Source organism: Microtus pennsylvanicus, chromosome 7 (genome assembly GCF_037038515.1).
Source record: "Microtus pennsylvanicus isolate mMicPen1 chromosome 7, mMicPen1.hap1, whole genome shotgun sequence".
Lineage (NCBI taxonomy): Eukaryota > Metazoa > Chordata > Mammalia > Rodentia > Cricetidae > Microtus > Microtus pennsylvanicus.
This window is the reverse complement of record NC_134585.1, coordinates 117,274,603-117,292,307: the sequence shown is the minus strand read 5'-3', so window position 1 is coordinate 117,292,307 and position 17,705 is coordinate 117,274,603. Positions and strand designations below refer to the sequence as shown.

Below are 17,705 nucleotides of genomic sequence, written 5' to 3'. Positions count from 1 at the left end.
CACTGTCTGGTTACATCTCTATAAACATCTAGAAAATACAGACTAATACGCTGTGACAGAAAAGAAAGACTAGCTGCCGCCTCAGGACTGGGGATGGGAGGGAGCATTCTGGGTGTGCACGGAAATTTGACTGTGATGGGTTTTCTCTATCTGAACAGAGTAGCAGCTATGATACAGATGTACCTGGTTCAAAACTTACCAAGCTGTGCATTTAAAATGCACACAGCTCGGTACATGCCTACTGCAGCTGAATGCAGCTGCTGAACAGGTGGCATGCTCCCTAGAGGCTGCAGCTCTGCGCTCTCTCACAGGATGCATCAGACTCGAGAGCGTCCTGTGAGCGCAATGACTCTAGTGCCAGTGATTCAAAGCCCCCACTCACCGGCACTGGTGAAAATGAGCTAACGGGCTGACAAAGCTGTTCTTTGTACAAACTGCCCCAGCGGGAAACTCACCCAACCAGACCATGAACTCAGCCTTTTCCCTACAACCACAGGACATGCGTGGACACAGCTGAGTCAGAGGCAGAGAAATCAATACACAATGGATAAATCAGATGACTGAGGGACAGCCATACCGGCAAGAGCAGAAAACAAGTATGAACTACAGAAGCAATCTTAGAATTTAACTGTACTTAAGTTTTAGGTGCACATTATAAAAACTGGCTTCTATTCTAAGCTGAAAACTGGAGTTGAGGTGAAATAATCAGTGCCCACAGGCATTACGGAAGAGTATAAAATAAGAAATAATCAGTGCCCACAGGCATTACGGAAGAGTATAAAATAAGAAATAATCAGTGCCCACAGGCATTACGGAAGAGTATAAAATAAGAAATAATCAGTGCCCACAGGCATTACGGAAGAGTATAAAATAAGAAATAATCAGTGCCCACAGGCATTACGGAAGAGTATAAAATAGAAATGTGTGCATCCCCCTTTCCAACTCCTCCTGTGGGAGGGGGGACAGAAGAGATGCTTGGCAGTGTGACAGTGATGTTTGGTCCAATGTGCAACTGAGCTCGGTGTTATCAGCCAAGCCCATCTAAAGCCTGCCACTCCCTGAAAAAGTCACCAAACTCTGACCATTAAAAACACCATTGCTGAGACAGCTCAGGGAGAAAGTGCTTGACACTTGCAAGCCTGAGGACCCAGGTCTGAGACCTAGACCCCGGCCCCTGCCCCACCCCTAGTTGGACATGATAGTCTGAATCTGTAACCCTTGAAGTCCTCTGCTAAGATAGGAGGTGGATTCAGAGAACTGTCTGAAGTCCGTGGGCCAGCTAGCGGGGAGTGCTCAGCTGGCAGGGAGTGCTCAGGTAGCCGGAAGTACTCAGCTAGCGGGGAGTGCTCAGCTGGCAGGGAGTGCTCAGGTAGCCGGAAGTACTCAGCTAGCGGGGAGTGCTCAGCTGGCCGGGAGTGCTCCACCTGGCCGGGAGTGCTCACCTGGCCGGGAGTGCTCAGCTGGCCGGGGAGTGCTCAGCTGGCCGGGAGTGCTCAGCTGGCCAGGGAGTGCTCAGCTGGCCGGGAGTGCTCAGCTTAGAACAAGAGACTCTGCTCCAACAAAGTGGAAGGAGAGAAGTGACTCCCCGGGGCATCCTCTGGCTTCTACATAAACTTTATTATTACTAATAAACACCAACAAACAACAATAGAAATAATACATAGAAAACATTAGTAAAATCAATAAATAATAATAATAAATAAACAAATCCTATAATATACATACCATAAAAATTTTCCAGACACAGTAAATAGAGAAAAAGTAACCCAGGAAATTGAAATACTTCCCCTTGAATGTTTTGGAGTATTCGATTCTTTCCTAGGAAAACCAAACACAAAACATGGTTTTGACAAAAGGCAAACATTTTCCACAAAAGCATTTCCACGCCTGCAACTCACTGCTGAGGCTGAGTCAAACAATACACATGATAGCAACAGTAAGTGACGTTACCAGGGGCAACCTGGGCTGAGTACTACCTGTCAGCCAGAAACAGGACAACCTATTCCCACCAACATCCAAAGCTCCACAACCCTTGCGAGATATGTTCTAGGCCCTTCATCTTACAGACGAGAAACTGAGTCTAGAGGTTAAACAACTTGCCCAGGGTCAGGCGGTGAGTGGGCTCAGGCCACGCTGGCAACCCCTGGCCCTTAGAGCCACCCTGGAAGTGGCCCTCAGAGAAGCTTAGGATTGTTTGCAACCTTAAGTCTGTGTATTTCAACCACACTGCATTTTCGGTGTGCCTTGGGAAGTCCAGTAACACAGGCACCCATCACTCTTGTGATGGGGCTAATTTGTGAGGCAGGAAGAACTGCAGTGACCATCTTTATCCCCGGCCGGAACAGGAAGTGGAGTGGGCCAGCCTCCCGGGTGTTGAAGTCTCTGCTATCCCTCCAGTTCTTTTGCTGAGAGGGTTCCAGGAATGATTTTGTCATCACAGAGAGATTTCCTACACATAAGCCCTCTTTCCTAACGCCACTCGGCTTACTCAGGAGCACTGCCTGGTCACAGAGGACTCTGACAAGCCAGGAGGTCTTATCCTTTCTTCACCCGTGTAGTAAAAGCATAGCTGTCCCCTTGCTCTGTACCTTAGTAGCATACAGGTCAGCTGTTTCCAGAAAAAGCTGCCTGCTTAGTTCTTCCAGAGCATCTACTTCCTGTTGAATAAGAGTCAGATCTGGCAGAAAGCGGGCATCAAGGGTTAAACCACCAAGAAACTTCAGAAAACAGCGGGAGGAAAGGGCTCGCTTCAGCTGTTCTAAAGGGCGGACGCTGGGACCTGCCTGTGTCTGGAATTTCCCACCTCAGCCAGTAGTGCTTCAGGGTAGTGCTCCGGCCTGACAGGGGTGAAGGAGCACCCCAGATGTCTGGTTTCTCAGGGTAGTGCTCCGGCCTGACAGGGGGATGAAGGAGTACCCCAGGAGTCTGGTTTCTCGGGGTAGTGCTCTGGCCTGACAGGGGGGTGAAGGAGCACCCCAGATGTCTGGTTTTTCAGGGTAGTGCTCCGGCCCAACAGGGGGGTGAAGGAGCACCCCAGACATCTAGTTTCTCAGTGTAGTGCTCCGGCCTGACAGGGGGGTGAAGAAGCACCCCAGATGTCTGGTTTCTCGGGGTAGTGCTCCAGCCTGACGGGGGGTGAAGGAGCACTTCAGATGTCTGGTTTTTCAGACAGATGCTTTCCTGAGCTTGGTGTTTGCTCAATCCCTGAGGCCTCAAATGGAGCACAGCACCAAGACCTATGTTGCAGCAACTCTACACCATCTGAGTAGTCTGTGCTGGGATGCGTGGCTCAGTGGCACAGAGTCATCAGGCTGGCTTTCGTCACTACCTTCTTTAGCTCTTCCAGACGCTTCATTCTTTACCCCCCACATTCCCACAGGACAGTTGCTACCCATCTCTCAGACAAGGAAAGAGGCTCCAATCATACACCCAGGCGTGGCGGCTAGGGCCACTTGCGTACAGGTGGGCCTGCCCTTTCCACTGCCAGAGGTTATCCTCCACACCTGGTGAGCAGTGTCACTATTAAAGAAACAGGCGCTCAGAGAGCTAACGTCACCTTCATACGCTTGTTAACATATTTATTACCCTACACTTTGGTTTTTATGAGTTTAAAGTAATAAAGATATTAAGTCCTAGTAATTCAAAGCTTCCTTCCTTTGTGAAGTCCAAAGTGGCCTCTGTTCCTCCCCTCATCTGGGGCTATCAGCAAGGCCTACGGCCCTCAGCGTCAGAGTGGAACAGTCACAGGTCTGTCTCCCTTGAGAAGGTTCGATTCATCGTTCTATCACTCAGCACTGCCTAGGAACAGACACAAATCAAATGCTTCAGGATTGCTTTTCTGTTTTAAAAACAGATTGGTTTTACTTTTAGCTGTGTGTGTGGAGGGGGAGGTGGGGTGCGCCTATGAGCGCAGGTGCCCTCAGAAGGCAGAGCTGGTGGGTCTCCCCAGAAACACAGTTCCAGGTGGCTATTGGTCACCTGATGTGGGTGCTGGGAACTGAACTCAAGCCTCTGCAAGAGCAGTGCACTGTCTTAGCCACAGAGCCATCTCTCCAGACCCGATTACCCACTCTCCTCTTTCTGCCACAGTCGCCTGGCTTCCTGCCTAGTTCTTATCTGCAGCCGCATCAGACGGTGTGGCACGGTCTATCTCAACGTCCTGCGTCCTTCTGCAACTGACTGATCTGGGCGAGAGGGAGCAGGGATGTGCCACCTCATATCAGCCCTCAGTCTGACACGGGGGTCACAAACAGACTTGGTTATCCCCATGTGGGAATTAGTGAGCCCCCAAACCAGCAGGGCCAGGGACAGTCTATAAACCCAGTCACCCTGGTATTTAAGGAAGAAATGGTGGTACTTGAAATCTGCATGGGCACTACATGGGTAAGAAATGGACCCTTGCCAGCACATGCATGCACCACCCGCTGCTGCAGGGAGCCACTGTGCGCTGTCTTGCAGCAATGTGACACGGAACAGCAGGGCAGAACAAGTTATAGAGGTGTGAACACAGTTCTGCTCCTACATTTGCCACAAACCACTGTGTGACTTTACGTCTCCGGGTCTGTTCTCATGTGTAAATTGGTAAGAATGACCTCAAAGGTCCCCTCCAGCTCAGAGGCTGTCTCTGTGGTTAGGTACCCACTGACTTCCTATGCCCAGTTCTGGCGAGTCTGGACCCTGACGCAACAGGCGCCCTAGAGGGGTCTGAGCTAGCACTAGGCTCTTTCTGCCCCTGGTGCGGAGAGGAGAAAAGTCAGAGGGGATAAAGGATACTTTCGCTTCCTGGGGCTGATGCGGTCACGCTCTTCAGCATGCCCCAGAGTCCTGACGGCTTGTTCTGCACCTCCCCCCTCTGGAACATGGTTCTCCGTGCCACGGCCATCCTGAAATAAAGAAAACAGAAGCCTGAGCCAAGAAGCGTGCCTCAGCCTCGTCCCATCCACCTTTCCATGCCACGGCTGTGTGTCCGCTGGTGACGTGGCCTGGTCCAGAGGCACAGGACATGGAGTAGAGGCCCCTGAAAGCTGAGAGACTTGCAGCTTCCTTCCCCACTCTGGATGGTTGTAGAGACTAATAACAGCCAGCCTCGTCCTCGCTGTCTGTTAGTATCAATCAAGGAACAAGAGGCAGCTAACAGATCTAGATAAGAGTCAGGCGGAGGAGGACACAAGGAAAGGCCGATGACAGAGAGGAAAAAGGAAGATCATATAAACAGGGCCGCATGGCTGAGTCCTCCTCTCTCCATGACTGTTACCCAAGCCACAGCTGGATGAGGTGACATAATGACACCACTCCCTCCCCCTCCTCCTCTGTGGGGGACTCAGTGGCTCAATGGCAGCTGCCAGCAAGTTCTAATCTCTCAGAGGAAATAGGAACAAGGTCCCGTGAGCCCAGAAAACACACAAATGATTGTTTGAAGAGTACAACAGGCCCAAAGTCAACCAGCGTGGATCTAGTACAGGTAGAAGGAAGGCCACAGAGAAATCCAAGGAGGACATTTCTGGGTGACGAGAGGTAAAAACGACGAGGAGAAAGCATCGGCACTGGTTTCATGTCTGGGACTCCTACAAATGGCACCAGGGGACCAAGGGCCAGGTGGCATTTCTGTGGGCTAAATTTTTAAAGCCCCAGGTAAAAGGCCATTCACAACAATGGCTGCTGGAAGAGCCTATTCCCCAGCGAGCTCTGCCTGGAAGAATGAACTAGCCCAAGCTTGAGCTTTCTGCCTTTCTTGACATACACCCCATAGCTTGGCATGCTGGGAAGACAAAAAGGAACCAGCAAAGGCTCAGACCCACGATTCAGCCAGCTCTAACAGGAGCGTGGGACCAGCGTGTGATGAGGTTCTGGGCTATGCATTCATAGTTTACTTGGGCTCAGCACCTGGGGTGAGCAGCAAGGCAGCTGAAAGAGGAGCACAGACGTCATTTCTGTTGTCCCTTCAACATGTGAAGGCTGTGCTGTGGCACTGGCTGCCTATGAGAAGGTGACAGACGCCGTGCTGTGCACTCTCAGCAGACAGACAAACGGAATAACCAGACGTGAAAGCTGGCTGTGGGCCGACAGGTACCCCCAGTTTTAGACAATTCACTTCCACTTTTGGTTTTAATCACCTAATTCTAACCCTGCTTTGCTCTTGGCAAATAAGTTGCAGACAAAAATAAACATACACTGAAGAAGAACAGGTGAACAGCATCAACCTTTCTGAGATGCGCTTTTCCAATGTATTCGAACACACAGGCACCGTAGCCATTTTTGCCTTCAGCTTTCCCACTGCCTCCCTTTGTAAGGTCACTTGTGACAGGAGGTCGGATGCCATTTAAAAACTCCTCATAAGAAAACCACAGGCAGGCGGCTGAGGTCTGGCAGAAGCACGAATGAGAGGAGTCTGAAAAATGTCGAACACGTCATGAAGACCACATCATCCTTGTTACGTGCAGGGGCCATGCTAACTGTGCCCGCTCCGATCTTAGCGCACGTGCTGCTGATGCATTCTACTTTATGTCAACCTATGGTTTCATAGTTCCCATTTCTAGTTCAGCCATTACTTCTCTTTATTTAAAGTATTTTATTATTTGTGTGTATGTCCTTTAAGTATGTGGGTTTGAGGATGGAATCATATCACCAGGTTTAGTGGCAAACAATCTCACCAGCCCATCAGAACTCAGAATTTTAGAAATAACAGACACTCATATATGGCTTTAAGTATAGAGGAAGTCGACATTCAAACACTTATGAATACAACATCTCCATCACTAAAGGACCTTCATTTGTCCTTGGAGAGTCCACAACTCACCTACTACCAATTCCTCAGCCCCTGGAAATGTCCTCCAATTCTTCAGTTTTGTCATTTCCAGAGCATGCATATGACTACGATGGAGCAGTGTCCTATGGAGAAGGCCTTCCTCATGACGAGGATGGAGCAGTGTCTGTCCTATGGTGGAGGGCCTTCCTCATGACGAGGATGGAGCAATGTCTGTCCTATGGTGGAGGGCCGTCCTCATGACGAGGATGGAGCAGTGTCTGTCCTATGGAGAATGCCGTCCTCATGACTAGGATGGAGCAGTGTCTGTCCTATGGAGAAGGCCGTCCTCATGACGAGGATGGAGCAGTGTCTGTCCTATGGAGAAGGCCGTCCTCATGACGAGGATGGAGCAGTGTCTGTCCTATGGAGAATGCCTTCCTCATGACGAGGATGGAGCAGTGTCTGTCCTATGGAGAAGGCCGTCCTCATGACGAGGATGGAGCAGTGTCTGTCCTATGGAGAATGCCTTCCTCATGACGAGGATGGAGCAGTGTCTGTCCTATGGAGAATGCCGTCCTCATGACGAGGATGGAGCAGTGTCTGTCCTATGGAGAAGGCCGTCCTCATGACGAGGATGGAGCAGTGTCTGTCCTATGGAGAAGGCCTTCCTCATGACAAGGATGGAGCAGTGTCTGTCCTACAGCAAATGGCCTTCCTTCCACTAAGCAAAGGTCCTGTAGGTTTGTTGAGGTTCTTGTGTGCACTGAAGTTTGTTCATTCTTACTTCTAAATAGCATTCCACAGTATGGTTATTACCAGTGTTTTTAATCACTCACCCATGAAAAGTTATCTCTAGTTTGGGCTTGGGCTTTCTATGAATAAAGCTGCTAAAAACAATGCTATGTTCATTTTTGTGTTCTTATTTTATTTCTTTGCGTGAACACCTAATACAATTTCTGGATTTGGATACTGGAATGTTTAGGGTTGTTTTTTTTTTTTTTAAAAGAAAGCTAGATCGTATTCTAGTTACTCTACCACCCTACATTTGTACCAGGAACTTATGTAAGTTCTGTTTTCTGTATCCTTACCAACTAGCATTCGGTGTTATACCATTAAAACATGTTCATTTGTCTGTGTATGTGAGTAGTCTGTGTGTATGTGTGCATGTGAGTGGATCTGTGTATATGTGAGCGGGTCTGTGTGTATGTGTGTGTGCGTGCATTTGAGTGTCTGTGTGTGCATGTGAGTGGGTGTGTGTATGTGTGTGTGCATGTGAGAGGGTCTTGTGTGTATCTGTGCATGTGAGTGGGTCTGTGTATGTGTGTGTGCATGTGACTGGGTAAGTATGTGCATATGAGTGTGTCTGTGTGTGTGCATGTGAGTGGATGTTTGTATGTGTGTGTGCATCTGAGTGGGTCTGTGTGTCTGCATTTGAGTGTCTTTGTGTGCATGTCAGTGTGTCTTGTGTGTATCTGTGCATGTGAGTGGGTCTGTGTGTATGTGTGTGTGCATGTGACTGAGTCTGTGTGTCTGTGCGTGTGCATGTGAGTGCGTCTGTGTGTTATGTGCGTGTGCATGTGAGTGGCTGTGTATGCGCATGTGCATGTGAGTAGGTCTGTGTGTATGCGCATGTGCATGTGAGTGGGTCTGTGTGTATGTGCGTGTGTGTGCATGTGAGTGTGTCTTGTGTGTATGTGCATCTGTGCACGTGAGTGGGTCTGTGTATATGTGCGTCTGTGCACGTGAGTGGGTCTGTGTATATGTGCGTGTGTGTGCATGTGAGTGTGTCTTGTGTGTATCTATGCATGTGAGTGGGTCTGTGTGTATGCGCATGTGCATGTGAGTGGGTCTGTGTGTGTGCATGTGAGTGGGTGTGTATGTATGTGCATGTGAGTGTGTCTTGTGTGTATCTATGCATGTGAGTGTGTCTGTGTGTATGTGCGTGTGCATTTGAGTGGATGTGTATGTATGTGCATGTGAGTGTGTCTGTGTGTATGCGCGTGTGCATGTGAGTGTGTCTGTGTGTATGCGCGTGTGCATGTGAGTGGGTCTGTGTGTATGCGCGTGTGCATGTGAGTGGGTCTGTGTGTATGCGCGTGTGCATGTGAGTGGGTCTGTGTGTATGTACGTCTGTGCACGTGAGTATGTCTGTGGGGTCCAGAAGAGGCGTCAGATCCCCAGAGCTGGAGGTATGGGCGGTTATAAGCTGTGATGGAGACAGTAAGAAGGCGCCTCCTACAGCGAGCACAGCCCTGTGATGGAGACAGTAAGAAGGCACCTGGGCTTTCTACAGCGAGCACAGCCCTGTGATGGAGACAGTAAGAAGGCGCCTCCTACAGCGAGCACAGCCCTGTGATGGAGACAGTAAGAAGGTGCCTGGGCTCTCTACAGTGAGCACAGCAAGCACAGTGCGCTGGCCTCACCTTTTCTTTTTGCTTATGATCATGTCCATGGTCTGCAGCAGCCGCCGCTCCAGGGCCAGGATATCCGTGTCAGTCACGTTCCTGCAATGAGCAAAAACTGAGCCAGGTTTTGGGGTCCCATCCATACATATCATACAAACCATCTGGTGAATCATAAATCCCAATTGCTACTCAACAATTCAAGGGCCTGCTTTTCTGGAAAATATTAAATGACTCCATTAGGCTAAAATGCTTGTAGTGTTGCTTCTTATAGCTAAGTTTTCGGTCGTCCTAAGCAGTAGAGGGTACCCTGAGCCCTCACAGTCTTTCTTATTTCTTAGCCTTGACCAGACACATTTAAAATGTTTAGTGGCTAGAAAGCTGGTTTGGGGTTAAGAGTACTGGGCAGGCAGTGGTGCACATCTTTAATTCCAGCACTTGGGAAACAGAGGCAGGCAGATCTCTGTGAGTTCAAGGCCGGCCTGGCCTACAGAGTGAATTCCAGGGTAGCCAGGGATACACAGAGAAACCCTGTCTTGAAAAGGAAAACAACAAAAAGCAAAACAAAACCCGAAAAACAAACCAACAAATAAACTTGAGGGGTCAAAAAAAGGAAAAAAGGAGTAGGCCCCTCCTGCAGAGTGGCCAGTTCCTGCCCCCTCTGTGGTGGCGCACAGGTCTGTAACTCAGTTCCAGAGCAGCAGCTGAGGCTCTGTGGGCACCAGGTGTACACATATGCACATGCATATACACAGGAACTTATATACATAAAATATTTTAAAATGTTTAAATTGGCGATGTCTTCTACTATTCGATGTTAAGGAGGAACCAATTTACGGAAGTTGGGAGATGTCCACACTGTTGCCCACCGGAAACGCGCATTTAAATAGCATGGTACAGGGGCATGAAAGTCGCCACTTAAAAAATAAAGGAGTTGGATGTGGTGGCACATGCCTGTAATCCCAGTGTCCGGGGCCTGAGGTCAGAGAATCTAACTTAAACTTAAGCTATGAGTGGAGTTGCTGTTTCCTAAGAAATGAGAAAAGACTTGTAAGGAAGGTGTCTGATAAGCACCCATGGGCACAGAGGAAGGATAAGAAAGCAGTCCTAGATCTAATATGTGAATATTAAAGATGTGGCATGACACACATGTTCCAGGAACAATGAACCAGGAAAGAAATGAAGTATGCATTACCTAAGGAAGTAGGACATGTATGTGTACGGGCAGTTGACGGCACCAAATCCGGACAGCAGAGCCATGAGCGTCACCCCGATCACGCCCACCCGGCTGATGAGCTGTTCTATGGACAAGATCCCTAAAAACATCCAAACACATCAAGGCCAGGCAATACACACGGAGTGGCTGTCACCTGCACCGCGAAAGCTAACATTACTTAAAATATCAACCAGTACGTGTAGCCTAGTACAACTCATGCTTTAGATTCATTTGTTATGCATGAGTGTTTTGCCTATGAGTATACCTGCTGCCTGCAGAGGTCAGAAGAGCACTGGATCCCCTGCAACTGGAGTTCCAGACGGTTGTGAATCACCACATGGGTGTTGGGAACCAAACCCAGGTCCTCTGCAGGAGCATAAGTGCTTCCAACCACTGAGCCAGCTCTCCAGCTGACAAGCATTACTTTTAATTATTAATGACAGGCTGCTGAACTCCTGTGCTTATTATTTGAAATGCTGCAACAGATACTGCTATTTATGTTTAAATATACTTAGTTATGCAAACTGTGCTTCTGTTAAAATTGGTTTTTATTTCTTTATTAATTCGCTTTATTTGTTTGCATGCACCAGACCACAGCACACATATGGTTAGAGGGGATGTGGCAGATAGTGATCTCCTTCCACCATGTGGATCCCAGAGATGGAACTCGGGTTGATGCCTTTGACAGCCGATGCCTTTGACTTCTGAGCCATCTCACTGAATGGCTATGTGCTTTCAGAAACTATGTGTTTCCTCTGACCCAAATGAAGGGAAACTTTTCTTCCCCAAATCCAAGCTACCAGGTCATGTGAACACATGGAAGGAGGTTGGGAGGTGTGCGGACTGCAGACTCTGGTGCCGTGGAAGGATGGGAGGTGTGCGGACTGCAGACTCTGGTGCTGTGGAAGGATGGGAGGTGTGCGGACTGCAGACTCTGGTGCCGTGGAAGGATGGGAGGTGTGCGGACTGCAGACTCTGGTGCTGTGGAAGGATGGGAGGTGTGCGGACTGCAGACTCTGGTGCCGTGGAAGGATGGGAGGTGTGCGGACTGCAGACTCTGATGCACTCAGCATCTATTCCAATCCTTTTCCAGCTTTCCCCCCTCTGTACTAGGATCTGGGAAGCACAAAGTTCTTTCATTCCCAGGCTTTCTTGAGACTAAGGCTCAAATGTTTGTAGGTTTCACCAAACTGGCATGCTCACGTGGACATGAACAGTGCAGGGGTGGTGAGCAGCTGGGCAGAGGCTCTGTGCTGGCTCAGTGGGTAAGAGCGCTTGCTGCCAGGGCTAATGACCGGAGTTTGATCTCTGGAATCCACATGGCAGAAGGAGAGAACTGACTCTCGAGAGATGTCCACTGACCTCCACATGAGAGTGGGCAAGCCCACCCACAAGTGTCAAGAAAAAGAAAACAAGGGTCTATCAGAAAGGCATGCTCTTGAAGAGAACAGTGACACCCAGGCACCCTTCTTCCTTCTCTGCATTTCTTGGTGTCATGGAGGGTGCCTCCTTTGCCACGTGCTCCCACTATAATGCACTTTTTTGCAATAGACCCAACAGGCCAAGCGCCCACTGATGAACCTCCAATGCTATGAGTCACAATAAATCTTTCTTGTTTTAAGTTAATTAATTCTCGCAACAGTAACAGAAAGCTGACTGGCAATCACGCATGCTCTATAATTCCTATGCAGCCGAACTAGCGTTCGATGCCCTTGGAAAGAAGGAAGAATTTTATTTTGAAGCCAAATACTTTTGAGAGAAATATCTTGCTGTATTTCCCACAATCAAAGTTTGAAGGGTTATTTTTCATTTCTAATTAGAAGACGGAACAGCCATGCTTCCCATTGTACTCACCATGCTTTGGGCTGAGAATGGGAAACGGATCGCCCAGCTTCCAGAAGAAGTACATGAAGGTCAGCCATAGGAGACAGGAGAAGAGCAGGCGCTGCTTGTGCACTGAGATGGGAACGAGGCTGTCAGGAGGACAGCTACTAAACAGCCCATCACACACGTAAATAATATGCAAATACCGGAACTACACAATTCTTTTCAAAAGCATTCTTACCACCATTAGGAAATCTTTGTGTGTAATTAGAACATTTTATATTTTAGTTAAGAATTTCTCTTACTCAGTTTTTTAAAATACTGCTTTCATTTATTCTTTGAAGATTTCACATATTGGTCATATTCCTTTTCCTTTCCCAACTCCCCCAAACCCTCCCCCTCATTAGAAAAATGTTGCTAAAATTACAGTGTGGATGAATTGAAGGGAACATCATAGCAGAAGCAGAAATTAATCTCTGGCAGGAGACACAATCTATTTTTTTAGACAGAACTCATCTTATGACTGCTTTAAGATGCTGGTGTCCCCAGTCACCAGTATAAAAACAGACAAGTGAGGCTGTCTGTGATCTACTCCCAACAGCATGCATCCCAGGCTAGGTGCTGACGTAAGGAGGCAAAATACTCACAAAGTTGGATGTTACTCACGATAAAATAACCAATGTAGAAAGGGACCATGAAGACCAGGATGAGCAGAATCACACACAGGTTCATCTTCCAGTGGAAGTAACGGGAGCTGAAATCAATGTCAAAGTCATTTGGAGGGCAGGTTGGCAAGTCCATTCTGTTAGTGTTCCAAAGGCCCCTGCTCTTGGAGCCCACACTGAACACACTCCACCTACTCAGCCAACTAGACTGTTAGACAGCTGGGCGCCTGTACTCCCAGCACTTGGGAGGCAGATTCAAGAGAATCTTTGTGAGTTTGAGGCTAGCCTGGTCTCACATAGTGAGTTCCATGACAGCTGGGGTTACGGAGAAATACCCTGTTTTAATCCTTCCCCACTCCTTGGTGGTTTATGCTTATAATATCAGCATTTAGGAAGAGGAACTAGGACTGTGAATTCAAGGCCAGCTTAGGTGACATCATTGAAATCCTGTCTTGCAAGAAAACAAGAAACAAAACCAATAAAAATTTCTAAATGGTACATGACCATCTTAACCTGAGATTTTCATTTTAAAAAGTAAGAATGTTAATACTTCAGTCATGCTCCTAGGCAATATGAATAACATAGATTCTAAATGTAATAAGAATGATAATAATAATAAATAACAACAACAATAATAGATGTGGAACATCATTTTAACTATGTAAAGATGTGTTACACTTGTTTTACCTTGCTGCTTAAGGCACCTGATTGGTCTAATAAAAAGCTGAATAGCCAATAGCTAGACAGAAGAAAGGATAGGCGGGGCTGGCAGGCAGAGAAAATACACAGGAAGACTCTTGAGAATGAGAGAAGGATGAGGAGGAGAACAAGGGAGAAAGAGAGCGACATGGCTGAGGCAGGAAGCCAGGCAGCCACCTGCCAGCCAGACACGAGAAACACTGAAAGTAAGATATACAGAAGGAGGGAAAAGTTAAAAAAAATCCCTGAGGTAAAAGGTAGATAAGAGAAATGGCTAATTTAAGTTAAAGAGATAGCCAGAAACGAACCCAAGCTAGGTTGGGAGCTGGCCGGTGGCCCCCCTAAAACCCTGGTACAAACAGAATTAAAGGAAAGCTTAGTCCTACACACCTATAATTCCAGGACTTGGGAAGTCGAGGCAAGAAGACACAAAATCAGCCTTTGTCACATAGTAAGTGTGAGGCTGTCCTGGGCTACATGACACCCTGTCTCAAAACCAAACCAAAACAGGGCTGGTGAGATGGTTCAGTGAGTAAGGGCATTTGTGCTAAACCTGATGACCAAAGTTTGATTCCTAAGACCCACATTACAGAAGGAGAACATTGAGCCCTGAAAGTTGTCCTCCAACTTCCACATATATGCAGGGACCTATATTTATGTGCCCCTCCTCAATAAATAAATGTAATAAAATTAAAATAAAAATTATTAAAGGAAAAATATATGTTAATAGCAATTCTGAGGTAATAAAGACTCAAATACTTTCATAGTTTGATCTAAATATTTGACATGCACAACTCTCGTTAATATTTATAATATACATTTTATCTATTAAAATTTTTATGCAGGGCATAGTGGCACACATCTTTAATCCCAGTACTCAGAAGGAAGAGGCAGGTAGATCTTTATGAGTCTGAGGTCAGCCTGGGATATATAAGTCCCAAGCTAGCCAGGGCTATATAGTGAGACCCTCTCTCTAAATAAATAAGTAAAAAGTAACTCCAGTGCCAGAGGATCTGATGCCCTCTTCTGGCTAATCTGGGTACCAGGCATACACATGGCACACTTAGCATGCACACAGGTAAAAGCACTGATACACATAAGAAAAGTGGTCACATGTTTTAGCTGGTCTTTTTAACAGGAAATAGAGTGATGTTCTCTTGGGGAAAAAAAGGATCCAAACAATCCTCTGCATGTGAACAGGATGCCTACATCCTCTACTAGAGGTATGTCAAAGGACTACTCACTCAGAGGCAAAATTCTCTTCTCAAAGTTATTCTGAATCTAGTGAATGCAAGACAGACCACGTGATCATGTCCACATTTCTGTCCACAGAATGTTGGCATGAAGAAAGAGATATAGCAGCATAACATGTTTTGGCCTAAACAAAGCCCGTCTGAAAAATAAACCTGAACCTGAATCGGACTTGAGCAGCGCTCATTCCTGCCTCTAAGGTAAATTGAGGAATGCGAGAAATGTGCACTAAAGACAGACCATTTCTGATGGGAAAGACAGACCGTTTCTGACAGGAAAGACAGACCGTTTCTGACAGGAAAGACAGACCATTTCTGATGGGAAAGACAGACCGTTTCTGATGGGAAAGACAGACCGTTTCTGATGGGAAAGACAGACCGTTTCTGTCACAAAAGACAGACCGTTTCTGACGGGAAAGGATTACCATGGGTTGCGAGTTTGGGGATACAATGCACTACAAACAGAAGGTGTGCTCTTACCATGACTACCGCTCAGCTCTATGGTCAGTGAACCAGGGCCCCTGCACCTAGCAACTTTCACAAAGAGGTTTCACTGGGGCAGGACTGTACTCGTTTGTTTCCGCACTGCTTACAGCACTTCTGCTTTACAACGGCAGATCTGAGTGTTATGGAAGACATCCCACAGCTTACAAAGTCTGAAATACTTACGAATATCTAGTGTTTCACAGAAACGTTTGCTAAATTCTACCAAGAGAGTAAAATGTCCATGTTATGATAACGCAATCTAGCAAACAGCATAAAAATCACTTGTCCATCCTCTGTAGCTCATCCAGACAAGGTTTGGATTACTATAGAACAAGTCTGGAGTAGGAGTCACGACTACAGCCAAGCCCCAGGAGGGACTTTAAAAAGACATTTTCAAAACCATCCTCAGTTCAATCCACCTGACTATGTGTAAAATTAACCGGGGTGGGTAAGATAGACGAACTGGAGATCAGTCTTCCTTGAAGTCCTTGAATTTTGATCTTTTCAAGTGGTGGCCAAGTTAGGGGCGTGACTAGCATTTGGTCAGAGTCTGAGAATCAGAAAGCTGCTGGAGTGAAGCCCAGGTCAGAGACTCCCATGGCCTCATGCTCAGGGGGTTCTGCAGAGCTAGTGGTCAGGGCAGTTTCCCCTGGACGTCTTGCTGGACCTGTTACTAGGTAATCATTTTTGGCGATCGCTGCAGCTCCCGAGACTAACCTCTAGCCGCACGGTAGGCAATTCCACCATGACATCCAGGTGGCACATCTACTGCAAATGGAGGGCCGTGCACTTCCGGGGAAAGGATGTCGGGCCGGCACTCACCTGCTGTTCAGAACTCCCAGGATTTCAAAGATGATAAGCTCAAACATGGTGCAGGAAAACGCAAAGGTCACGGAGAAGATCACCTGCACAACGTACTGCCGCACCTGTTAAAAGTCGGATGCCAAGCCAGTCATGTGCTTCCCTGACATTCTGAATGCAGAGTCTTCCGACGGCGAGTCTGAAAACCCGTGTTCAATTCTGCAGTCTGAGGCAGAAACTTGGGTTACACGATTGAAGCGGGCAACACTTAGGACTCATGGCCGCCTCTTACCGGAATCTTCTCGTGGTTGGGGAATTTAAAGCACAAAGGACGAAATGACTGGGTCACAAGCAGCATTAGATGCCCGATGTCAATGGCAGAAAGGGAAAAGGTCTGCACGCATGGTTAAAGTTAACAGTTCTTCAACACTGTTGAGCTCACATAGGCTCTAGAGTTTTCCTGAGAGGCCTTAGAACATACAGATTCTCTAGAATCCTGGGCTCTTCCAGGCACTTCCTAAAACTCCCGAGGAGGCCTAATAATGAACATCTTAGAAATGCCTCCAAAGTGTCCAGATAACTAAGTAGTGAAATTATATTAGAAAATGGCCAGCATAGGATATGAATCTAAGGCTTAAACAAAACAAAACAAAAACCAGAGTAGCTTTGGGATTTGCGTGTTGCCTTAACCTTGAAGGCTGGCAATTGTGGACTAAAAGGGCACGACCCAGGCATTAGAAATTAAATTTCCTCTTGAAAATAAGCCTCTGCTTTCGGGGTATACAGCACCCAAATGACTAAAGATGCTCTTCCTGGTTCTTAAGTTTTTTGTTGTTATTTCTGTTTTTGGTTTTAAATCACCCAAACCAGTAGGGCCTTGTGGTACATGCCTATAATCCCACTACCACTTGGGAGGTTGAAGCAGGAGGATTGCTATGAGTTACTGGTCAGCCTAAGCTATATAGGGAGTCCCAGGCCAGCCTGAGTTACATAGCAAGACCCAGTTTCACAAACCTGTGATAAGTAAGTTAGTAAGGAAATAGATAATAAATCTATTAGTGAAGCCTGGCTGTAGTATGTAGTTTCAGAATTGCACATTATTGATTGGCACAGGTTTTCTATCTGAGGAAGTAAACACAATCTTTTTGTTTGATTTTAAAGATAGGGTTTCTCTGTGTATTCCTATCTGTCCTGAAACTTACGCTGTAGACCAGGCTGGCCTCGAACTGAGACAAGCTTGCCCCTGCCTCCTGAGTGTACCACGACTGCCCGAAAAGGTTTTTTTGGTTTTTTTCATGGAATCATTTTTCTTGTTCCATTCTAAACAAACTAAAGCATAAAATGGTTTCTTCTCACCTCATAGTCCTTAAACAACTGGCGCATGAAGAAAAGCCAACCGAATCCAAAAAACAGTATCTAGGGGAGAAGAAAGACAGAATGTCAAGATCCATCTTCTTTTGACAAATGCCTCATAGAGATTATTTTATGGTAAAATGTCTGATAACTAGACAGTTATTTTTAGAGATTAAAAATGAGACCTACTTATGACATTGGAAAGAAACACTTAGATGCTCTTAGAATTTTTAAATTATTCATTGTACAGAATGAGTTTTAAGG

General features: G+C 46.9%; 1 protein-coding gene across 3 annotated transcripts in view; it reads right to left on the bottom strand.

The window, feature by feature from the left end:
- Gpr89a (G protein-coupled receptor 89A) overlaps nucleotides 1-17,705 on the bottom strand; it is a 37,148-nt gene that overhangs the window by 7,957 nt on the left and 11,486 nt on the right. The window contains exons 2-10 of one of the 3 annotated variants that reach the window (XM_075978056.1): nucleotides 17,445-17,504; nucleotides 16,110-16,213; nucleotides 12,835-12,941; nucleotides 12,218-12,319; nucleotides 10,343-10,463; nucleotides 9,169-9,249; nucleotides 4,774-4,883; nucleotides 2,589-2,677; nucleotides 1,726-1,818 (exon numbers count right to left, since the gene is read on the bottom strand). In XM_075978056.1, the coding sequence (XP_075834171.1) occupies nucleotides 1,726-1,818; nucleotides 2,589-2,677; nucleotides 4,774-4,883; nucleotides 9,169-9,249; nucleotides 10,343-10,463; nucleotides 12,218-12,319; nucleotides 12,835-12,941; nucleotides 16,110-16,213; nucleotides 17,445-17,504 (867 nt within the window). Of the gene's footprint in view, nucleotides 1-1,725; nucleotides 1,819-2,588; nucleotides 2,678-4,773; nucleotides 4,884-9,168; nucleotides 9,250-10,342; nucleotides 10,464-12,217; nucleotides 12,320-12,834; nucleotides 12,942-16,109; nucleotides 16,315-17,444; nucleotides 17,505-17,705 lie in introns of all 3 variants that reach the window. The other 2 variants (XM_075978058.1, XM_075978057.1) reach the window with 2 other exon arrangements.